The 26,269-nt window shown below is 41.1% G+C and overlaps 1 protein-coding gene across 1 annotated transcript in view; it reads right to left on the bottom strand.

The window, feature by feature from the left end:
* Positions 1 to 17,220: 17,220 nt before the first annotated feature.
* The window catches only part of hop (tyrosine-protein kinase hopscotch), a 271,133-nt gene continuing 262,084 nt past the window's right edge, over positions 17,221 to 26,269 (bottom strand). The window contains exon 22 of the mRNA XM_080275140.1: positions 17,221 to 17,417. Coding sequence (XP_080131266.1) covers positions 17,259 to 17,417 — 159 coding nt within the window. The 3' untranslated portion in view covers positions 17,221 to 17,258. The remainder of the gene's footprint in view (positions 17,418 to 26,269) is intronic.

The raw sequence follows: 26,269 nt of genomic DNA, 5'->3' as shown, positions 1-26,269 counted from the left end.
TACCATAAAAACATACGGTAGCTGGGCACAATACAATGGGGCAGATTATACACACTATGGTGAATACAAGGACGAGTTGTGACTAAAGACAACAGGGTAGCTGCAGGTGTCGCCCAGGTGTGGGAGGGGTCCCATCAGGTGTGTGTTTCTCGAAGGGGAGCAGGACCACGGTCGCAGGGTGGATCATCAGGTGTGGGCTGCGGGGCGGCGTAGGGGGAGGCCTTTCCCTGGAGGGGCCAAGGTGAGTGTGTCAGCCCTCGGGACTGGGGCAAAATAGAGTGAGCAGGCACGCCGCCTTGTGCCTACCCTTGGTGGAGGACGGCTCGCCAGCTGGTCTGGGGAGGTCTCGGCTGGGAGTCCTGGGGGTGTCCCTCGGTGACTGGGGGCTGCGGCCTCGCCTCTGTCGAGAGGCCATCAGGGGCTGCCTACGACGTCTCTTCCTCTGGGAGTCCGACAGCAACTGGCAACTTAGGGGCGCTGGCCGCAGTGAGCGTACCCCCAGGCTCACTATGGGGCCATTCCAGACCCCCTCTAGCAGCAACTTCGCTAGGGAGCTTGCTCCGCCTCTTGGAGTGTGGGGAGAACAAGAAGGGCATCCCGCTCGGCCTCTGGAGAAGTGAGACGAGCAAGGGGCGTTGCCCTCGATGGGTGCCTTACCTCCTTTCAAATTCATCATATCAAAATGAAACCAAAACCTAAAGGTGCATCTTCCAAATCTGCATCCCATATCATCCCTCATTACATGAAGGGGGTCACTCCCCAGTTGGCAGTAGGGAGGTCAATGTCAGGTGGGTCGGGCCAAAATTTCAAATGGGCCTAAAATTGTCAATTTTCAAACAATTTACCCAAATCTGATATGTGACATCTTTGACTAGATATCCTCTCATGTTTATACGTCAGCACTAAAATGACTGCCGGGGACGGGTTTGCTGTGCCCTCACACTGCTTCTTGTTCATACTGGTTTTAGGTCCAAAGCAGCTTTAGCCAGCCAAATTTGTCACTGGACTTTAGTCCATGATAGCACATGATAGAGTCTACCAAGTGCCAATCATGGTGGTTCTTTAAATACACAACAGTAAGTAGCATATGAGGTTTTACAACTACTGCAGTGCCTTTAGACTTCTATTTCCAGTGGATGACAAGACAATTATGTGCACAGAGAAGGTAAAACTTTTACAGAGTATACCAAATAACTGCAAGATACACCATAGTATGCCATGATGCTATTTATTTATAAATTTTCAGAAAAAAATACTGTAACAGGAAACGTTAGTCTGTAATAATTTGGTTTAATTACAGAATGTCATTACACATAATGCTTTATGCAGTACCATTTGTTTTTCAGTTATCAGAAAGTTGGAAGGCTTTACTACTACTTGTAGGTTGGATGATTACAAGCTGTACTTACCTTTTATTTTAATGACACCAGGTCTGCTATGCATTTGAATAATACAATGGAACCCCTAATATTCATATACTGTACAAAACTAGTATTAATATACAGTAATCTAAATGAGTACCCATCTTTCCTATCTTTTTCCTGCTACAAATCATATTCTTAAATATTTCTAACTCTTAACATCTCACTCTATAATGAACAGTTTAACCCATGGTGTCTGAGTGTCATGTATAGATGACCGCCTGGAGAAGTCCGGGTAGCAAGTATACATGATCTAATGTTTCGCGGCATTGTTTGAATATTGCACGAGGCAATTACCACCACAGGCGAACACTGACAACCCTCCTGCACACATCCCAGTTACATTCCAGCTACCTGCCTACATCAGTCCTTTTTTTTTTTAACAGAGGAAGGAAAAACAAATGAATAAAAAAAAATAATCCATACACCAGATTCTGGTGTCCTCTGTTCGTAAACTATCTGTAACAGTTAGACTTGAACAGCTGTAGGCTGAAGTTTGGAGGGAAACAACTCTGGGGAAATGAGTTCCAGAGAGATGCAGTTCAGGGAATGAAAAAATTCTGATAGGCAGAAGTTCTGCAATATGGGTGAGTGACATTCCAGTCATGAGTGCTACCAGATGCCCGTGCAGCATGAGGGAAGGCATGGAGAGGTCGCACCATGGACGCAACTTCGTCTGAGCAATTGCCATAAAATATCTGTAAAATAATGCAAGGGAGGCAACATTCCTTCTTACTTGTAGGGGAGGTAGTTTATTTGTAATGGCAGGGTTGTAATAATTCTAACAACTTTGTTCTGAATTTTGTCTAGTTTTAATGCAACCTCTCCACATCCACTCCACATGGGTGAGCAATATTCATGCTGAGAGTGCACATGACTCTTATAAATTACAGCTAACTGCTTGTCAGTGATGAAGTTACAGACTCTGTACAATAATCCAAGTTTCTTTGAGGCGGTTTTAGCAAATGATCTAACATGAGAGGTCCAGCTGAGGACATTGTTAAGTGAGATGCCGAGATTTCCATACTTTTTGGAGATGGGAATATTAGTAGCACTGAAGGTAATATACGAATCTGGCAATATCTATCTATTAGTAAATTGTATATATTTAGTTTTACTAGCATTAAATAAGACAAGGTTGTTTTGTCGCCATTCACTGATCGTAGATAGGTCTTGATTTATGGAGATGGCTGTACTGAGTTGAGAGGTAGAGATATTAGACTTTGTAAAAATGGGTGTCTGAGTGTGAATGAACTATGAAGTGTTGAGTCATCTGCATATGAGTGGATGGGATTGTGGGTGACAGATAAGAGATCATTAATATGAACTTGGAACAGGGTTGGTGCCAGAACTGATCCCTACAGGACGCTGGCATTGAGTGGAAATTGGAATATACATCATCTACTTTTACTCTTATTTTCCTGTCACTGAGATATGAGGAAATCAAAGGAAGAAAAGATGTTAGTCCACAGCAAGGGAGTTTGGACAGCAGGGAACGGTGCCATACTCTGTCAAAAGTTTTAGAAATATCAAGGGCTACTGCATAAGCTTCTCCATGAAAGTCAATTAATTGATGGATGGTATGAGTTAGGAGATTGAGTATGTTGATGGTGGATCTTTCGTGGCAAAAACCATATTGTCTATCACTAATTAAGTTGTTGGATTCAAAATGTTTAACAATGTGCTTATTATTTAAAGTTTCAAATAACTTGCCAAAAGAAGATGTGACAGCTATTGGTCTGTAATCAGAGGGGTCAGAGGAACTTCCTTTCTTCAGAATTGGGTGGATATTGGCTTCTTTCCATGAATTTGGGAATGAAGAAGTACGTATGCATTGTCTGAATAATTTAGCTAGAACAGAGGTAAGTTCAGGGGAACACTTATTCAAAACAATTCGCAGAATTCCATCTGGGCCTGGAGCTTTGTTGGTAGGTAAATTGTCTAGGATGGATTTTACGTATCTTGTCTATTTCAAGTAGGACAATTTCGGGAGAGTCAAGTTCTAGTTCTGGGATTTTCTGGCTGGCATCCTCTATGGTAGAATTTCTGGCAAAAATATCTGCTTTCCCACGTGGGTCATTTGTAATGTTGCCATCTAAAGATTTTAGTGGGGGAATGGATGATGACTTGTTAAAGTTATTACTGAAAGAATTAAGAGTTGACAAATATTCTATTGTCATTAAGGGTGTTAAGTAGTTTTGATGATTGCTTTGGAAGAAAGTTTGATTTAGCTAGATTTATTACAGCTTATGCATGATTTCTAGCAATTTTAAATTGAGAGAGTGATTCAGATGTTTTTTATTTTAGGTAAGAGTTATATGCTAGTGCCTTTTGGGCTGTTGCTCTGGTACTTTGATAGGGCAAACTGGGAGGGATTTAGAAATTATCTTGCTGACATTCCATGGCAATCTTTCTTCTCTAGTCATGGACAGACCTACGCAAAAAGTTCTTCCTGTGTCTGGTGAGATGTCAGGTGGTGCGCCTCAAGGTCACTGCCACAGTGACCTCACTCACCTGCTCACACCACACTTCTCTAAGACTACACAGAAATGGTGTTTGTGGTTGACTGCGGTATTCTGAAAGTGTTTTTTTATTGTGGAAGGATAGTATAAGCATTATTTGTGCCATGCATATAGACACAGCCACAAAAAACATGAAAAGCTACCCCACTTCCAAAGGCTCTCTCTCGGACTCTACAACCAGGACAATCTGAGGCCATCAGCTTGAAGTCAAGGGACTGGTGAGTATTATGAGTTTTTTATTTTTGGTTAAATATTAGCTGAGATATTATGGCTCAACAAAAATGGTGATTTTCCAGAAATCCCTTGCTAGAAGTGTCGGCGGCATTAAACACCAGACGCCATGTGTTAAAGTTTCATACCTGTGCTTTTCCCCTCTTAATGTTGCCTCCAGTGAGGACTCAACCACAGTGCCTCATTTCTGCTTCCTTTAGACTTTTGATTATATTCTAGTAGTTTATAACAGAAATTAGGTTCTTATCATGTGAGACCCCGGTATATCATAAATGCAGTAAAGCCTCGCTGAAGCAAATCCTGATAGTGCGGATATCAGATTTAAAGAATGCCACAAAGCCCACTGAACAATCCATCGGCTATAATGAACAATGTTTGTTCAATGGGGTGCATCACATGATCTTTCATTGTGTTCAGACAGCCCTGTGCACCTCTCACATCTCAACTTTGCCATGTGTTTTCCCAATATGATTGTGAAAAATGGCTTCTAGTCAGGAATCTCCCAGCATGTCCTCTTCTGAAAAAGCAGAGAAAGATCATTACCACTGCGAAAAAGATGGAGGACACTGAAGTCAATGAGAAAGGCACATGCAGGGTCAACCTTATGCTTAAGTATGTCCTTAAGAAGATGACCCTTCACAACATCCTGAAGGCCAAAGATAAAACAAAGGAAGTAATGAAGATAATTGAAAGCAGGAGGAAGGGGAAGTATGTGTTCAGGACCAGGAAGCTGCTGCATGAGGAATAATCACCTGAGCTAGACCATATTAGATATATAGCGTTGCTTGGGTGACGGGAGAGCGCTACCCATCCCAGTACGGCAGCCACCAGGGTGGGGCATGAACTCTCGACGTCATGGTCCTCAAGCCCAACACCCTACCACTGGGCTACCAAGCTCCCCATGGCTGCCACACAAGAAACTCGACAAAGCTGAATGTAAGTGGTACATGCTGAAGTATGCTGAAATTGTCCATGTGTGTGACCTGGGCATCCAACCTTCAACACAGAGGGTTGCTATACTCCTTGGAATCAAAGATTTCAAGTGTAGTGATGACTAGCTGTGGAGGTTCAGGAGATGCCATGGCACTGTTAACAAGGCCATAACTGGAGATGCTCGGTGCTGATGCTGATGCTGTTTTTTTTTTTTTTTTTTTTTTTTGTTTTTTTTTTATATATATAATGTGCTCGACTCTAAGCATAGGCTTCACAGCCTGCTCTCAAGGCCCAGTAGTCCTCCTACATACCATACACCTCTACATGTCACCACTTCGGCGCTAACACCCACCGTCCATATTGCATACATGCTAGGGTTGTCTCATACAGGACTGGTGTATTGGTATTAGCGGGGGTATTTTTACGACATGTCGGCGGATCTTCTGGTAGATCGGTAAAGTCTGCTGTACATGAAATTCAAATCCTTAAACTGTTCCCTGCCCCAGCGGGGATTTGAACCTGGGTCCGATAGGACCGCAGACCACCTCTCTACCGACTGAGCCACCGCCTCCCCCACAGCCATTCGTCCAGCATCTTTGGGAACTGATGGAGGAGGGGGGCCTGTGCAAGCTTGAAGTCTACAATCCACATGAGACTGTGTTCTTCTGGTGTGCTCTTCCTCAAAGCACCCAGGCTCCCAAAGATATTGGCAGCATTCCAGGGCATAAAACAATGAAGGAGTGTCTCTCCATCCTGGCTTGTGCCAATGCTGATGGCTGTCATCACCTAGAGTCAGTCACAGTAGGTAACAGCAAATGACCCAGGTCACTCATGGACACCATTGCACCTTAAAAAGTAGGGCATCAGTCCTAACAACATGAAGGAAGTGCTGCTCTTGGACAACTCACTAGTCCATCCTTCCTCCAACAAACTCTGCAGGGAGGATGAACAAATCAAGACCTTGTTCCTGCCAGCCAACATCACTACCCTTATCCAGCCCATGGACCAGGGAGTCACAGAAAGTGCCAAGACGCACAACAGAAACCTCTAACTGCAAGTGCCTTGCTGTGACTGAAGATGGGATGGAATAGGCTGATATGAGGATACCAGAGGCAAGAATATCCTTCACAGTTTCAAGAAACACACCTTAAAGGACACCATTTTCAACTGGGCAGAGGCATGGAAGAAAATGCCACTTGCCACATTCAGGAATAGGTGGTTCAAGCTCCTCAGAACCCCAAAGATTCCAGCACCATAGCATGAATGTGAGGGGTTTGAGCCACCAAGGATGGCAGAAATGTTGGCACCTGCAGGGCAGGGTAACTTTGCTGAGAAGGAGCTGAAAGAGTGGCTGGATGAGAATGCTAGTGTGACTACCATCACCAGATGGAAAACGAGGCTGTGGCAGTACTACAGAAGGACAATGAAGGAAGACAAAATGGAGCAGGAGGAGGCACTTAGCCCGTCTCTAGCTGCAAGCAATGATGCTGCAGACACAACCCTGACCATCATAGACAAAGTTGGAGGACTTTTGGCTCAACATTATGAAGTCATGTGGCTCATCAGGTTGGAATTAATGCAGCAGCAGTAGCCAAAGAAGGTCCAGGCTAAGATCTCCCAGTTTATCAAGTCTGTGACCTCTCCTGTTGCCAAGAGGCTACACAGACAAGTCCAAGAACTCCACTGTGTGTGTAGCATCAACATCCTCAGCCAGCCTCCACACAGCCTCAGGATCCAGTACTACTGCCTCCAAGACCTCAACCTCCAGCAGCTCAGGACTCTCTATATCAGATGTGATACCAAAGCCACCGTCAGCCATCTTTGCAAACAAAGACAATGAATGACAGTTACCTCAATGTACAGGCTACAAGGGAAGTAAACAGTGTACAGCCATCTTTAGGCTATAGGTGCAATGTACAATACAGGTGTTCCCTACCCTTTTTACTCCAACCTGGCCTATTACCCTCTCCCCAATGTGACTGTTGGGTTGTAATTAGACTATAATAATACTGTACTGGTCATGATGTAGTGCTATAACAAGGATGTGAAATAAGCTGAAAAAAAAGGTGAATTAATGGGCCAAGTTAGTGTAAAATGGGTACAGTTTACATTTTAGTACTAGTGTATGTTATTATATTCATTTATCTTCAAACATGTGCTTAATTTCATCACGGGGGGGAGGGTACCCTTGGATATAACGAACTATTGGCTTTAACAAACCTGGCCTTCCCCCAATTAGTCTATTATAGTGAGGATGTACTGTATGTAAAATCAAGAGTGCAAGCAGTGGAAATAGGGCAATTATAGATGTAGTTTGCTGAAGTGGATAAGGCAAGAAACAATAGCAAATCATGAAAAATGCTGGGTGACGAAAGCAACTGATACCTGAAATAGGGTGGAAGAATGCATCTTAGTACCTATGCTGTGGTCACATGGAGAGAAAGGATAAAGATACAATGGAGAAATGGGTACTACTGAATGAGTCTGAAAGTAGGAAGAGGCATGGCTGGCCAAGCTGTATGAATAACTGAATATAGTAAATGGAAATGTGTGAATGTGAGGTAAGGGAGTAGATAAAGGAAATCATCATCATTCTGACCTCTTTTCTGACCTAAGGGCTGGCAGGGTCCGGGAAAAAAAAAAATGACAAGGAGTACTAGCATAGTCAATCCATGTAAATGGGCCAATACTCATTCACTTGCCATTCAAGCCTCCAAAATCCTGACTATGTCTCACCAACATAAATGTCCACACATGTGCTTAATATAACCTTTCAGCTGGGTCAATCTCATGACTATCACATCATAAACAAAAAGTGGTGGTGGTGGGCGGGGGGGGCAAACCCTTGTCATACACTCCTCCATACAAAATCCTTCCAATCACCCAAATCTGTGGTCAGTCTCCTAGCTTCACTAACTTCGATATCTCACCATCTCGCACATTCATTTACTATATCTATCCACCCTTTTCTTGGTAAACCATGCCTCCTTCCACCTTCAAAAATATATGCAAATAGTTAAGCTACTGAGGCTGAGTTAAGATTCTGAAGGCCTGTATGATGGTATGGCCCACTGACTGGGCAAGTTGTTTACAATTCTCCCATTTCTCTGCTTTGTTTTTGTTTTTTTTCCTACCTCACTCTAATTTTAAGTGAGAATATACAAGGTAGGTTTGGATTATGACAATAATGTGAACTGCAGACATGATATTCATAAGTAATGCCCCGCTAATGCTATCTGATTTGGAAATTCGCTGTCTCAAATAATAATTCTTTAAAGATGGAATGTACAGTCATGGCCATAAATAATCACCTATCCTCCCATACTCCGTGCCACAGACTGGCTCCTTTACGCATGGCAAGTCACACTGGAGTAAGAGGGGCTGAGAGGGAGGGGCCAGAGAGAGAAAGGAAGGTGGGTGGGGGGATGAGTGATGGTGCTTGGGTGGAGTGAGGGAGGGGAGGGAGGGTTGGTAGGGGAGGGAGAATGAAATGCAAAGTTGTGGCCACATAATTTGTCTATTTTCTTTCATTCGGGGCATCATATAAAGGAGTTACTATTCGGTAGATAAAGCTGCATTACACCATGTATTACAGCGTCAGATGACAAACTTTAGATAGGCGATGATATGAAGGACTGGCTCGTGAGAGAAGTATACTGACGTGACAGATCAAATATTAGTGCAAAGCCATCGAGATTGTGGGGGCCCAGGTTGTCAACACGTGGCCAGGGCGACCAGAGTTCCGCCTTTAGGCAGGACATCCCTGTTTTTTTTTTTTTTTTTTTTTTTTTTTTTTTGACTAAAATGTCCTGCTTTTTATGCAAATTATCTAAAATGTCCCACTATTAGAAACTTACTGTTACACTAGAAATAATTTGACCTTTTATGAAATTATGATGAATTAGTAAAATATGTCTAATCCAAACCAAATGAAATACTGAATTGTTAACATAAAATCTGTATTACTAACTGGTAACTTTGGTCGGCCCATTCGCCGTACCATACTGTATATTGGTCATTTGAGTTCGTTTGAGACGTTAGTGAATAGTGTTTGATTAGCAGCCTCAGGGTGAGGTGTTGCGTGGCAGCCGTCGCTGTCACTTGCCAAAGTCACTGTACCTCTCTCTCTCTCTACCCTTTCATGCATGGACTCCAATCGAGTCATTAAATACCATCCCGTACAACGTACCATGATGAACATCATGTCAAACAAAGGAGGACACAAGTTTCCCGCCGATGTGTGTCATATTTTTTTTTTTTTTTTTTTACCCAATTCGTGTCATGGTGTGCTTTACAGGTTCTTAAACAATCTAACGACTCAAACCACCTGCGCCTGAGAGGGTATATATATATATATGTACACACACACACACACACACACACGTGACAATGTCCCACTTTTAGCTCCAATAAATCTGGTCACCTTATGCATGGAAGCCAGAGAACGAGAGGACAAGGGCCCGCCTCCTCCAGCACACCAAAGATGAGTGGGAGCTGTTCAGACGAAACCAGCAAACCATCAACAACATTGTTTCCCCTGTGCCGCGACACCTGCATTAGGTTTTTAAGGCATGAGGTCACTGGACTACTTACTAAGGCATTCCTGGTTGCTTTGGCTTGATCAGTGTCGGTAAACATTGACATACATATATTTTGGGAGTTTGGGTAGAATTTTGTTTAATTTTCCCTCTAACAGACTATGAGAGATACTGTTACCATATCCACTCATGAGCACAGACATAAAATTTATTTACCCCTTCTGCACAATTATTTTAAATAGCCTTTTCATATAGAGATGTTATTAAATAATTATTGAACTGACATGATGGTGACTGTACAGAGGGAGTGTATACCGTAAGGGTGATCATATTTACTGTGGACACAGCCATACCAAAGGTTGCATATAATATTTAGTTCCAAAAATTAATTACATGCTAGGGTAGAGGACGTTTCTTACACAAACATTACGGAAGTCAAAGCCATCCAGATTCCATTCTGGGTCTGAAGTCAAAATACACAGGTAAACATAAATATCTGGCTCCGCACAAATTTCTGATGTCACGTCAGTATATTTCTCTCATGAGCCAGCCCTTGATTTCACCCCCTATCTAAAGCTTGTTATCTGATGCCACTGTACAAGGTGTAATACAGCTATATCTACTGAATAGTAACTTTTTAAAATGATGTCCTGCATAAAGGAAAATAGACAAATTATGTGGTCAAAACTCTGCATTTCATTCTCCTTCCCCTACCTACCCTCCCTCCCCTCCCTCACTCCACCCAAGCACCATCGCTCGTCCCCCCATCCACCTTCCCTTCACTCTCTGGCCCCTCCCTCTCAGCCCCTCGTACTCCAGTATGACTTGCCGCGCATAAAGGAGCCAGTCTGAGGCACGGGATATAGGATGATAGGTGATTATTTATGGCCACGACTGTACAATACTAGATATGTTATAAAAAAGGACTTGCATACAGATACACTTACAGTATAACAACAGTAAGGAAATATCTCTTAACCTTCATAGTACTGTATTACAGTAAAAGTCCAATTCTTCGGCATCCAATTCCCCGGCAAATCTGACATTTCGGCAGTTTTGAGAAATAGTCCCATTTACGAAAATCTCTGATCATTCGGCAGATTTTCCAATTTTTTTCGTCCCCTCTACTGCTGGGGACTTCTTCCAGCAGTAGCAGACTCCAATCAACCCCTTCTATTGTACCTATGTAAATAAGGAACCTACTATAAGTTTAGGTAAATGCATGTGAACTTGTAGGCCTACTGAATCATTATATTTATATACAGTATGTTCACTAATTTCTTTATTTTTCATATTCATGTACAGTACTGTATTCATTACAGTATTGTACAGTATCAAGCAGTATACAGTACTTTCTCCAAACACATTTGTAATGATATGAGTAGTGATGATAATGTTCACCGAAACATAAGGTACTGAGTGGGTAGGGTTTTTGATAATTCGGCAATTTTGATATTTCGGCACTTGCCTGGTCCCATAGATGCCGAAAAATAGGACTTCTACTGTACTTGTATAATAAAGCTATGGACTGGTGCTGCATTAATTATCCAATACAAGATAGTATGAAGAAAATAACTGTAAATATCTGGTTAGATAACACGTGTTTAAATATGCTACAAAAAATACTGTATTAACTCCTTCAATCAGATAATACTTTAACATATATATATATATATATATATATATATCATCAGCCTTTTGAGTATCCACTGCAGGACCGGCCTATACCGACCGAAGTAGGGATGATACAGCCAATGTATCTCTACCAAGTGGCTTAGGCTGTCTGGTAGAGATTGTATGTAGGGTAAGAAGTGCTTGTAAGTGTGACTGTAGTGTTGGAGTGGCTGTGGATGTGTGTGTAGTCTGTGAACCAAGTGTAATCGGCCCGTGCAAGCCGACTGGGTGCAAGCATACTTTATACTAAGTGACACTGGTTCAACCACAGCACCCCTTGTGTCCGCCAATGTAGTACGTGGCCGGGTGAACACTTTCAAAGTGTTACCCTGGTGGGGCGCGAACCCTGGTTCACCCGTGTACAAAACGCACACTCTACCACTGTACCACAGAAGCTTCACACATGTATATATACATATATATATATATATATATATATATATATATATATATAAAACTCTCTTCCATCCTTCTTTCCTTCCATCCTCTTCTGTCTTTCTTTCCTTCATTCTTTCCTTGTCCTTCTGCCTACGGATGACTTTACACTCCCTCTTCTGTCTTTCTTTCCTTCAGTCTTTCCTTTTCGTTCTGCCTGTGGGTGACCCTACACTGATTGACAAGCCAAATGGTTTCCTGTACACCAGGAAACCATTTACTACACTGGGTGGTAACCATATAACCAAATTTTGGTACCTGGTGGTTTAGTGGATAATTATTGCGCTCCAGTCGGACTGAGCCAGTGATGGTTTATATCCAAGGAATGGTTGGGGTTGATTGGTCATATAATACCACTCAGGGATGAGTGAGGCTGGTCACTCTCATCTAAACTGTCGAGACCAACTGCCTAGCCCCGGGCTCCTACGCTCCTCATGGGGCAATGTAGGATTGGATGATGGATGGATGGATAGTGTATATACAGGTAACTCGCACGGAACACGATCTCACGGAACGAGCTCGCAATTATACACGGTAAGGGCTGGGATACATATAAGACAACGTAGGATTAAAAAAACATTATGAAAACTACAAATTAATGCAGGAGAGGCCTTTGAAAGATCAAATCCTCGAACGTCACCGCAGCGCGCGGTTTGTTTTGATTACGTGACGATCTAGGCGGGAAATTATTCAGTGAGTGAGACATTCCCGAGTACAATAGCACAGTATTTGTAAGTTAAATATTTACAGTACTGTACTGTTCTGGTAAGTTTATGTGCAACTTAAAGTACTATTAAATAACGTTAAAGCAAGAAATAAAGTCTTATAACCAGTTTACCTGATAGGCGTCAGAATATTGCCTTTTTTATTTGTTCGTTTTTTCCACAGTGCTGTTCAGTATTTGTAAGTTGAATATTTACTGTTCTCGTATGTACTGTACTTGTAAGCACTTAAATAAAGTTAAATCATTAAATAAAGCCTTGTAACCAGATAACCTGAATTATATGATTACCCATGATCGGCGTCGGAATATTGCCTTTTTTGTTTGTTCGTTAAACTCTTACTGTACTGCTTTTCTACAGTACTGTATTTGTAAGTTAAATATTTACTGTTCTGGTATGTACTTGTATGCAATTAAAACATTAAATAAAGCCTTGTAACCAGTTAACCTGATTTATATGATTACCCATGATCGGCATCGGAATATTGCCTTTTTTGTTTGTTCGTTAAAGACTTATAATAAGAGAAAAATACATTTTTGTCTTGGTATCTTTACCTATTTGCTCAGGTTTGCTGTCATGGTTTGCAACTTGTAGAAAACTGTGAAAACTTTCGAGAAGTGAATGAAAATCTGGGACATGACCTTGACTTCACCCTCTCATGTATCATCTGTCAGTTCACCACCGGCTATCGTGATGGGTGGATGTACGATTTTTTCGCTCGTGGCCATGCCTAACCACACATAGTTACACCCATTATCTCGACCCAGACAGAAAATACAACCTTTTTCCTCCCTTGCAAAACACAAACAACCACCCTGTTTACGAGACAGCAATATATATTGCGAAAATAACAAGGAAAATGATAAAGATGAACGTAAAATGATAGAGAAAGATGAACATGTTATGATGGAAGAAATACGTTTTCCCCGTCTGTAAACGTATTTATTTCTGCTTTGAATCTGTATTTGTAATAATTAGACTTATTGTTAGTTCTGAAACTGCATTACAATTCTATTTTTTGCCATTCTTGTGGTGTGGGAGCTGGAAGTTGTGACACAACTTCCTTATTGCTAATCGGACTGACCCTCCACTTTATTCTCCCGTGGCAGAGTCTAGCCTTGGAGGACGTGCAGTTTTCTCATTTAGGACTGAAAATTCAACTCTTTCGCTCCCTTTTCCAAGCATGGGCACAACGATAACGTAAAAAATAACTCGAAACTACCATAAACATATATCAAAAAGGTGAAAATGTATTCATAACATTATTTTTTTTTCCAGCCATTCCTAACAGATTATGTACTGAAATCATTCGATATCACAGTACTGCATTTCTAGGTTAAATATGTACTATTCTGGTATGTACTTGTAAGTTAAAGCACTGGTACCAGTTAACCTAATTTGTATGATTACCTATGATCGGCGTCGGAATGTTTCCTTGTGTTTATGTACAGTATTTGTGTGTTGAAGTTTTGCTCAGGAGTACTGTATTTGTGAGTTATAACATTAAATAAACCTTCTAACCACTTAAAGTGTTTTCTAGTGACAGATAACAGCAAAACAACACATTTGGGGAGTCTAGGGAGCAAAATACGGAGTAGTTTAAATATACGCGATTTCGCACCTAACACGGCACGATAGGAACGAAACCCACGTGTTCCGTGCGAGTTACCTGTATATATATATATATATATTATATATATATATATATATATATATATATATATATATATATATGTGCCTCTGTGGTACAGTGGTAAAGTGTGCGTTTTCACACACTGAAGAACGAGGGTTCACACCCCACCAGGGTAATAACTTTGGGAGCATTCTTCATGCCACGTACTGGATTGGTGGAAACAAGGGGTGCTGTGGTTGAACCAGTGTCACATACTGTAAAATGTGTTTGCACCCAGTCGGCATGAGCGGACCGATTACACTTGGTTTACAGACTACATACACAACCAAAACCACTCCAACACAACAATTACACTTACAAGCACTTCTCACCCTACATACAGTCTCTGCCAGACAGCCTAAGCCACTTGGTAGAGATACATTGGCTGTATCGTCCCCACTTCGGTCAGGATAGGCTGGGCCTGCAGTGGACACTCAAACGGCTGATGAGATGAGATATATATATATAAATATATATATACTGTATATATATAATCTCCAGACTGCTATATTTACTTTAGGATAGCTTTAATATATATATATATATATATATATATATATATATATATATATATATATATATAGATATAATCTCCAGATTGCTACAGTATATTTACTTTAGGACAGCTTTAAGACTGGAGGGGTTAGATATAGCCTTCATTAACCGCTTCACTGCAAGACATGTCAGTTAAATAAAACCAACTAATGATAGCAAGAATAAGAGAAAATATACAACCTCTGAGTGAAACAATTAATAACAATTTTGTTTCATTAACATGATTACATTAATAGATTTCAGAATAGATCTACAAGCATTTATCTGTCACAACCACAAAATAAAGTATTCCCAAAGTCTCACAACAATCAAACCACCATCATTTCTTTCTTTTCACAGTTATTCTCTACTGGCTTAATTTCTTCCTCTGAGTTTTTCATTGTATATGCAGAATTAAGAGCCTTGATATCATATTACTGTGAACTGTTCAAAGGGAAGAATTATCCCCACATATGGAATGGATTCATATCAAGCAGAACCAGCTGTATCTTAGCAATACACAGCATTTTCTATGTAAGTACAGTTTTTCCATTATTCACTTACCTCTTGTTGACTCCCCTCCATTCCTGTTTCTTTCCCCCATGCACTAATTCAACTTTTTTACCAACAGGTATAATATATTTCAGATTATTCTCTCCATTTCTAAAGATTTCTATTCCCTGATCCTTCCAAAGCCTCGCCTCAAACATCCTCGTCAATAATAAAAATGCCAGAAACTGAGAGGCTCAACTTACCACTATCTCAGAGGTGTGTTAATATGTTTTACGGTAACTTGTGAAAAACGTGTTAATGAAATAATATGTCTGACCTTTCTGTACTGTTGGTGACAACACTGTCTAATGTGGGATACAGGCTGATCACATCTGGCAATTACTGCTCAGGTGTTTCATAAATGGCAGTAAAATATTTGAGGTTTGCTCATACATGTGTGCTTCCAGTTTAAATAATAGTTATCACTGCTAAATACAGCTCCATCTTATATTGCTTCTCATATTCTATTCTCTTCTACTCATTACTATCCTTCTCTGCCATCACAAAATGCACTTTCATGTTCTCCACTTTCCATAATTTTGTCTCTCCATACTTCAAACTCCCTTCTTGTCTCCATCTCTTTAGTTCAGCACTTTCTTCTCTCCATATACTTTCTAGAAAACAAAAATTCTATCCTAAAATTATTTTTAAGATGAAGGGGTGAAAAAAGTGAAACAACTGATTTTTAAAAGTACAGAAATAAGATGGCAGTTTGGATACAAGGAGATTCACAATTCTTTACCTACTGCTACATTCCACACTACTCACAAAACATTTGTAGGTGGTGAAGTGTAGTAATGGGTATGGAATTCTGAATCCCCTCCCATCACAAATGCTCTCCAGTTTCTGTGCATTTGTCATCTCTTGTTTCTGCACTTTTTCCATCCCTACATCTTGAACACACTAGAATAAAATTTATTGTTTTCTAGTAATGCATAGGATCTTTTTATGGAATGCAGCTAAAAAGTACACATTCACTATACTATAAAAATTAATTTTAACTGTATGATAATTGCTGCTGAGATTACTGATTCAGTATACAGGACAGTACTTAAGCTGCTTACATGGATGGGGCAACACAAATCTGTGGAATTTTACACATTTTGAGAAGAGGGCTGAGTGCTAGAGTATGTTTTTAGACTGTAACTTGCATACTGAAGCTCAAATGATCCTATATGGAAAAAAAAAGAAAAAAAAAAGAAAAAAGGGAGGAGGGGAGGAAGGGGGCAGGGGGTGTTAAAAAGCGTTTTGGTATAAAACACGCCTGTGTACACCTTTTTGTTTCTGAAGTTATGACTGATGATGAAAGAAAGAAGAGAGAAGAACAAAATCCATATCTTTGTGACCTGATTTCATGACTACTATGAAGGTTTGCAGGGCTCTGCATGTAACATTACACTTAAACAAGGAAGGTCTGTTTTTGCTGAAAGTGGAGCTTGGTGAGCATTTTGGTGTATGCACCCCTATATCTTATGAATGGGAAGCCATTTTGAACCTCCACCATCCCTATATAGTAATCACAGTAGCGATTACTGATACAATCGTCCCTCCTCCTCCATACATTCATACTTCTACCTCCTTTTCCCTCAGATCATTTAACACATCTACTCACCTTCCCTCCACACATAAATCATATACCTGTGCCTCTCCCTTCCCTCCATAATATGGCATATACTGTACTTCCATCACTCCTGCCTTTCATACACACACAATTCTACCTCCCTCCATACATTTATATTCCCCATATTCTTTCCTTCATACATTTATACTTCCACCTCCCCTCCCCTCCATACATTAATATTCTCATCTGTATTGTACTATGTTTTGTCTGCTACCACTTTTCATACATAAATAATTTCATCTTTCCTGTACTAGTTTTTGTCTACTACTACTTTTTATATATAAATACTTCCATCTACTTCTTTTCATCTACTGCTACTTTTGATATCTACGGTACTTCTCTCCATACCTCCATTTCTCCTCCTGTTCATCCTATCCACGACTTTGTTTCTCATGCTGCTGCATTACATATATTCATCTTGTAGCTCCTTTACCAAAGTGATGAGGGTGGAAAAGTTTGGCCTGACTTGCGGTTCAATGTCCCAACAAGGTCGAATCAACTTGATGTAGACTCCATGGGGACATGGCTCAACCAGATTTAGGCGCTTACCATTTCTCAGATACTGTAATGAAAAGAATAAAATGATTATGCAAGGCCTGATTTTATATACATACATAAATATATATATATATATATATATATATATATATATATATATATATATATATATACCCACCGTAAGCTGACTTAGGACCTACACACAGAATTGCTATGTGAGAGTTGTCTGTCTTTGCTTTTTGTTTCCACCTCTACCAAGTGAATTTTAGGAGCAAGGAGTAACTGGCAATTCCTCTGGTGTTGGAGGGAGGTGGTAAAACACTCAGCACATCAGTACTTGCCCAGAAGCAGGAGTGGGAGCATTTGTTCCTGTTGCTCTGAGCCTGCACCTCCCTCTTTTTTCATATGCATTACTGTTTGCCCTGTTATTTTCCTAGAATCGAGTTGTCATGCTTGAAAAGTACTGCTCAAGGGATGAGAGGGTCTGAATCATTGCATGGAGGCAGGATAATGTCCCTACCAACACGATTTGTGAACGTACTGGATGCACAAATTCAACTGTCATGAAGATTCTTGCTGCGGCGCGCAGCCTGCCACTTGGAGCACAAGCATGACGGTGGAAAGAAGATGATGACCTCCAGAGGTACAGATACACTTCTGAAGAGGGAAGTAATCAAGAATCCTTGACTGACAGCAGCAGAATTGAAGAGAATTCATCCCCAGCTGTTATAAGACGTCTCAATTCGAACCATCCAACATTGCTTGCAGAAGAAGCTGGGTTTGCCAAGCCACACCGCAGCCAAGAAACCGCTTCTCACTGACCGCATGAAGAAGCAGCGCATTCAGCTTGCTAAGAAGTACTGTATGCACAATGGACATCGGACAGTTATGTTTTCCGATGAAAGCACATTTCAAGTGTTCCAGGTGCGTTCTGCCAAGGTTCATTGCCATGCCGCCTGTAGATGATATGACCCTGCTTACACGGTGCCGACTGTTAAGCACCTACAATCAGTAATGGTATGGGGGTTTCTCGGGTGAAATGGGAAGGGGAGGCCTCTACTTTCTTCCTAAAAACTTGATGATGAATGGTGGCCGGTACATTCAAGTTCTGAAAGATCATTTGTTAAACTTTTTTGCTATTCATGGGTGTGACTTTTTCATGCACAATTCAGCTCCACGTCACACGTCAAGAAAGGTGACAAAATGGCTTCAGGATAATCGGATTGAGGTCCTCGACCGGCCTGGCAACAACCCGGATCTAAATCCGACAGAAAACTGCTGGGCAAAGATGCAGAAAATCATAGCAGAGAAAAAGACACCCAATCTGGACAACCTCAAGACTGAACTGACAAATGTTTGGTTGTTAAATACTTTTCACACACTTGTCTCACAGCAAACACCTGATCAACGCATCCCTCCCTCAGCAGTGTGGCTTTAGGAGAGGGAGGGGATGCGTTGATCAGGTGTTTGCTGTGAGACAAGTGTGTGAAAAGTATTTAGCGAAAGGCAAGGATGTGTTTTGGGCATTTATGGATTTAGAGAAAGCGTATGATAGAATTGATAGGGAGGCTTTGTGGACTGTTTTAAGATTGTATGGACTTGATGGTAGGTTACTAAAAGGGGTGAAAAGTTTTTATGTAAATAGTAGAGCATGTGTAAGAGTGGGAAATGCTGTGAGTGATTGGTTTCCCGTGAGATTGGGGCTGCGACAGGGATGTGTGATGTCGCCTTGGTTGTTTAATATTTACATGGATGGTGTTGTAAGGGAGGTGAATGCAAGAGTTTTAGGTGGTCTGAGTCTGGTAAATGTTGATGGAGGAGAGTGGAATCTGAAGCAGCTGCTGTTTGCAGATGATACCGCACTGGTGACTGATTCAGAGAAGAGATTGAGACAGTTGGTAGAGGAGTTTGGAAGGGTGTGTGAAAGGAGGAAATTGAAAGTAAATGAGAATAAGAGTAAAGTGATGAAGTGTACGAGGTTGATAGATGGTAGGGGGATGAATATAGTTTTGAATGGTGAGTTGCTTGAGGAGGTAGATTGTTTTAAATATCTAGGGTCACATGTTGCTGTGGATGGAAGAATAGATGCAGAAGTGAAGTTTAGAATAAATGAAGTAGGAAAGGTGCTGGGAGGAATGAAAAAAGTGTTTAAATGTCGTTCGCTTAGAATGGATGTAAAGAGAAGGCTGTATGAGGGTGTTGTGGTACCGACTGCATTATATGGGGCTGAAACACGGAATATGGGTGTAGCAGAGAGGAAAAGTTTGAATGTAATGGAAATGAGGTGTCTGAGGAGTATGTGTGGAGTGACGCGTATGGATCGAGTGCGAAATGATGAAGTGCGAAGGAGAACTGGAGTTGTTCGGGAGATGGCTGGTAGAGTTGAGCAGAGGGTGTTGCAATGGTTTGGGCATATGGAGAGAATGGATAATGAGCGATTGGTGAAAAAGATAACGAGATCTGATGTGAGAGGTGTAAGGCTGAAAGGAAGACCACGAATAGGATGGATGGACAGTGTGAAGAGAGCACTGGATGCGAGAGGGATGTCTGTTGAGCAAGGAAGAGTGGCTGTGCGTGACAGAAATAAATGGAGAGAAATTGTGAATGAATAAGTGATGACGCAGCCCTGAGGGGATATTCTCCCGCATTTGGTCTGATCAGCTAGTCAGGTCAGGTGCGGGTAAGGGGATGGGTGTATTATGATGTGGCAGGGGTAAACCAGTTCTGCTGTCGGGCCCTGCTGCGGATGTCACTGATTGCATTGTGCAGTTGACCCTTGTGCGGTGTGGTGCGGTGAGGATCTGTCCGTTCTCCCCTTTGGGGCTAAGATGCGAATAAATGTGTCTGAATGGATGAGTAAATGGAGAGTGAGTCGTCCTGTCTCGGCTACCTCCCTTTCCTTGGGGGAAGCAGCCTAGGTATATAGATAGATAGAAGTGATTCCATGCCAAAATGCATGCAATTGGTCCTGAAAAAAAGGGAAACATGATTTCATATTAATGAATGGCATTACATGAACAAACATTGTGATATACTATGATTTCTGTGTTTTTTAATACCTATTTTAATTTGCAGTAGCTGTATATATACATATATACTGTAAATATACATATACTATATATATATATATATATATATATATATATATATATATATATATATATATAAATATATATATATATATATATATATATATATATATATATATATATATATATATATATATATATATATATATATATATATATATATACAGTATAATATGAGCCTCTGTGGTACAGTGGTAGAGCGTGCGTTTCGTACACGGGTGAGCCAGGGTTCGTGCCCAGCCAGGGTAATAAACTCTGGGAGTGTTCACCCGGCCATGTACTGCATTGGCAGACACAAGGGGTGCTGTGGTTGAACCAGTGTCGCTTACTATAAAGTAAGCTTGCACCCAGTCGGCTTCTGTGGGCCAATTTCACTTGGTTCAAAGACTACACACAAATCCAAAGCCACTCCAACACTACAATTACACTTACAAGCACTTATCACCCTACATGCAATCTCTACCAGACAGCCTAAGCCACTTGGTAGAGATACATTGGCTGTATCGTCCCGACTTCGGTCAGGGTAGGCCGGTCCTGCAGTGGATACTCAAAACGGCTGATGATGATATATATATATATATATATATGAACACACACACACAGTTTAATTGTGTGTTCTCTGGAAGAGAGGAAAGTGCCTCAAGAATGGAAGAGGGCAAATGTGGTACCAATTTATAAGGGAGGAAACAGGGAAGAACCCCTGAATTATAGTCCAGTGTCCCTAACCAGCATGGTCGCAAAATTGTGCGAAAGAATTCTGAAAGATAGATGGATAGAATATCTGGAAGAGATGAATATTTTGGCTGATAGTCAGTTTGGATTTAGAAATGAAAGGTCATGTGTTTCCAACTTTTTTTACTCAAGAGCGATTGACGGTCTACAGGAAAGAGATGGTTGGTTGGATTGTGTGCATTTAGATTTGGAGAAGGCCTTTGACAAGGTACCCAATAAGAGACTAATGTAGAAACTAGAGCATATAGGAGGACTGAAGGGGAAACTCCTGGAATGGATGAGAGCCTTTATGAGAGACAGACAAATGAGGACAGTAATACAGGATAGGATGTCTGGATGGAGGAAAGTAATAAGTGGAGTCCCACAGGGCTCAGTGTTGGCGCCAGTAATGTTCCTGATCACTGTAAATGATATGGTAGATGAAGTGAACAGTTATGCAAGTCTGTTTGTTGATGATGCAAAGATCTTGAGGAAGGCAGAGGTTGAGAAGAATTGTAAAATGCTGCAGGAGGATCTGGATAAGATACACGATTGGAACCGGATGTGGGAAATGAAATTTAATGCAAAGAAATGTAAAATATTGGAAATGGGTAAAAGTACCAAGAGGCCATCATTGAATTATTTGATGGGTAATGAACCAATCACAAAAGCAAGAGAAGAGAAAGATTTGGGAGTGCTGGTCCAGGACAGTTTGTCACCTGAAAAACACATTAACAAGGCAGTTAGAGAGACGTATAAACTCCTGACTAATATAAGAGTAGTCTTTCATTATATGGATGAGGAGATGATGAAAAAATTGATAGTGGCCAAGATTCACCCCAGGTTAGAATATGCAGCAGTAGTGTGGTCCCCACACAAAAAGAAAGATATGAACAAGATTGAGAGAATACAAAGAACAGCAACCAAAATGGTCCCCAGTCTGGCAGATCTGTCGTAGAAAGAGGCTGGAAAAGCTGGATTTGCCTTCCTTAGAAGAAAGGAGAAAGAAAGAAGACATGATTGCAGTGTTCAGGATCATGGTGGGAGTAGATAAAATTGACAAAGATTATCTGTTTTTATGGGATAAGAGAGTAACAAGAGGACATGGAATGAAACTGAAGAAACCAAGCTGTTTGATGGATATCAAGAAATATGGTTTTCCTTATAGATGTATAGACCTGTGGAATAGCATGGACAAAGAGATCGTCCAGTCTAAAAACTTAAACGAGTTTAAAGCTAAATTTGACTTTTTGAGAAACAGAGATGGGACCCCATGAGCATAATTCATTTCCTGTATATCACAATTAGGTAAATACACACATCAAAGGGAATTTGTGTAACCAGTGATTTCATGAAATCCCTAGGGAATAGTTTAAATTTACATAATCTAGGTTAGGTTATGCTAGGTTAGTTAGGTTGGGTTAATTTAGATGAATGCTATGTTAGTGTTCATTTAAATTAACCAAACCTAACCTAACCTAACTAACCTAGTCTTACCTAACCTAAAGTTGACCTAGATTATCCCAGCCTAACCGAACGGCAGCCTAAACCAACCTAACAGTAATTAAACCATCTTAATATGAACTCATTTCACGAATTCCCAAGGGATTTCATGAAATCATTGGTTACACAAATTCCCTGTAATATATATTATATACAGTATATATATATATATATATATATATATATATATATCTATTGCCAGACGCCTCAATCCTGTTTGGGGTAGCCACAAACAAATCGCCTCCAAGTCGCCCTGTCCCCCGTCATCTCACTGCCCTGCTCCCAACTCACACCCCTCTCTCTCATATACCTCTCCACCCCATCCCTCCATCTCATCCTCGGCCTCCCCCTCCCTCTTCCCCCCTCCACCTCACTCACATACACTCTCTTCGTCAGTCTTTCACCCTCCATCCTCTCCACATGGCCAAACCACCTCAGTGTGTTCCTCATAACGCTTCCTATCACATCCACATCCACACCACAACGCTCCTTTATATCCTCATTCGTCACCCTGTCTCTCCATGTGACTCCACAGGCTCCTCTTAAATAACTCATTTCCACTGCTCTCACTCTTGACTTGTGTCCTTCCAACAACGTCCAAGCTTCACTTCCATACGTTAGAGTTGGTATCACAATACTGTCATGTAGTAACTTTTTCACTTCCATGCTCACTTCCCTGTTTCTTATCACTGCTTTCAAAGAACCAGCAACCTTTCTTCCCTGCTGTACCCTTTCAAGCACTTCACCCTCCAAACCTCCATCCTTACTCATCACACTACCCAAGTACTTAAACGTACTCACATTTTCCAATTCCTCACCATCCAACCTCACTGTCCATTCACTGACTTCACCTCTCTCAAAGACCATCACTTTACTCTTCGCTACATTCACCTTTAGATTCCGTTTCTTACACACTCTCCCAAACTCATCCACCAAGCCTTGCAGCTCCCCTTCGTCTTCACTCAACAACACAGTATCATCTGCAAACAACAGTACAGGGAGTTTCCAAACACTATCCTCTCTCACCAGGGCCACTCCAACATCCACTACCCTATCTTGTACCTCTTTTAATACCCCATCCATGTACAGATTGAACAACCATGGAGACATGACACATCCCTGTTTCAACCCAACCTTCAAAGAGAAAAATTCACTTAGTTCACCATCCACACGCACTGCAGCCTTTGCACCATCGTACATACTCTTCACAGCATTCAACAACTTCCCATCTACTCCATATATTCTTAACACTTTCCACAATCCTAGTCTATCCACCCTGTCATGTGCTTTCTCCAAATTCATGAAAGCCGCATACAACTTCCTTCCCTTCTCTAGAAACTTTTCCACTAAAGATCTAAGAATGAATATCTGATCTACACAACCTCTTCCCTTCCTAAAGCCTCCCTGTTCTTCTCCAACTAATTTCTCTGTTCTTTCTCTAACTCTATCAATAAGTATCCTACCATACACTTTTCCTATTATACTAAGAAGACAGATGCCCCTATGACTACCACACACTTCTTTTTCCCCTTTTCCTTTGTACAAGGGAATAATTATACCTGACTTCCAATCCTCTGGGGCTCTACCTTCCTCCCAGGCCAATCTGCACATCTTCCACATCCATTCTACTACTATCTCTCCCCCATGCTTCAGCATTTCACCACACACTCCATCAATTCCTGGAGCTTTCCCCAATTTAACTTTCTTCATTGCTTTCACAACTTCTATCCTACTGATTTCTTCCTGTCTTCTCACCTCTCTCCTTCTCCCAGCCATTCCCCAGCCACTTATACTCGCATTACTTCCATCCTCTATGTTCAACAATTCCTTAAAGTGTTCTCTCCATCTGCTCACTTTTTCTCCCTTCTCCACTAGTAATCTACCATTTTTATCTTTCACTCCCCTGCTAACTTCACTTCCACCCTGTCTTACTCTTTTCACCTCTTTCTAGAACATTTTCTTACAGTCCCTGCACTTTACACTCAAATTCCTTCCAAATTCCTCATCCACTCTCTTCTTACTCTCTCTTACTAATCTTTTCACCTCTCTCTTTCTTTCCACATACTGTATAACTCTCTTCCGCCTCTCAACTTCTTCCACAGCCCTATTTCTCATCCATTCATTGTATGCTTTCTTCTTTTGTGCCACAGCCTGTCTCACCTCTTCAGTCCACCACGCTGTTCCTTGCACCCCCCTCCGTCTTCTCTTCCTTCCACACACCACATCACATGCTGCACATATTTCTTCTGTAAATATCCTACAGACACCTTCCACGTCTCCCATCTGCTCTAATTCATATTTGCCCAATCGTTCCTCCACTTCTCTCTTATACTCTGCCTTTTTCTCATCCTCTTGTAACCTTTCCACAGTATATACATATATATGTGTATATATGTATGTATATATATATATACAGTATATATATATATATATATATATATATATGTATGTATATATATATATACAGTATATATATATATATATATATATATATATATATATACAGTAGAACCTCTTTGGTCCAGATCCCGTTAATCCGGACTTCTGTTAATTCGGACAAAATTTAAAAATAATACTCTAAAAATATGTTGAAAATAATTCTAAAGTCATTTTCACTATCGGTGCAGAAAGCAATCATCACTTGTTTAGTCTAAGATCATGCTAGGTCGTAACATGGGCGCCTGTTTAAACACACACTAACATTCATTCCATCATCTAGTTCACCAACCATTTATATTTTTATGACGTATTTCAAAAGTTAATCCTCCTTACCATGCCCCCTAATGCAAGTGTAGCTTCTGCAATGAATAAAGGTGTTAAAAGGAAGCATGTAACACTAAGTATTGCAGGTAAAGTGAAAATACTGGATAAACTAGAGGCTGGTGTTCCTGCAGGAAAACTCATGAATGAGATTACCCTGATGGTCCGGACAATCTGCTAATTCGGACAACCCTTCCCCCCGTATAGTCCAAACTAGAGAGGTCCTACTGTATATATATATATACACCCACCGTAAGTTGACTTAGGACCTACACACAGAATTGCTATGGGAGAGCTGCCTGTCTTTGCTTTGTGTTTCCACCTCTACCGAGTGAATTTTTGGGGCAAGAAGTAACTGGCAACTCCTCTGGTGTTGGAGGGAGGTGGTGAAATACTCAACACATCAGTGCTTGCCCAGAAGCGAGAGTGGGAGTATATGTTCCTGTCGCTCCGAGCTTGCACCTCCCTCTTTTTTTGTAAGCATTACTGTTTGCCCTGTTATTTTCCTAGAGTCAAGTTGTCATGCTTGGAAAGTACTGCTCAAGGGATGGGAGGGTCCGTATCATTGCATGGAGGCAGGATAATGTCCCTATCACCATGATTTGTGAACGTACTGGATGCACAAATTCGACTGTCATGAAGATTCCTGCTGCAGAGCGTGGCCTGCCACCTGATGCACAAGCATGGCGGTGGAAAGACGACGACAACTTCCAGAGGTACAGATATGCTTCTGAAGAGGGAAGTAATCAAGAATCTTCAACTGAGAGCAGCAGAATTGAAGAGAATGCATCCCCAGCTGTTACAAGATGTCTCAATTTGAACTATCCAACATCACTTGCAGATGGATCTGGGT

This window comes from Coenobita brevimanus, chromosome 60, assembly GCF_032717465.1.
Source record: "Coenobita brevimanus isolate Jiangsu-jjx chromosome 60, ASM3271746v2, whole genome shotgun sequence".
Lineage (NCBI taxonomy): Eukaryota > Metazoa > Arthropoda > Malacostraca > Decapoda > Coenobitidae > Coenobita > Coenobita brevimanus.
This window is presented reverse-complemented; position numbering and strand designations above follow the sequence as displayed.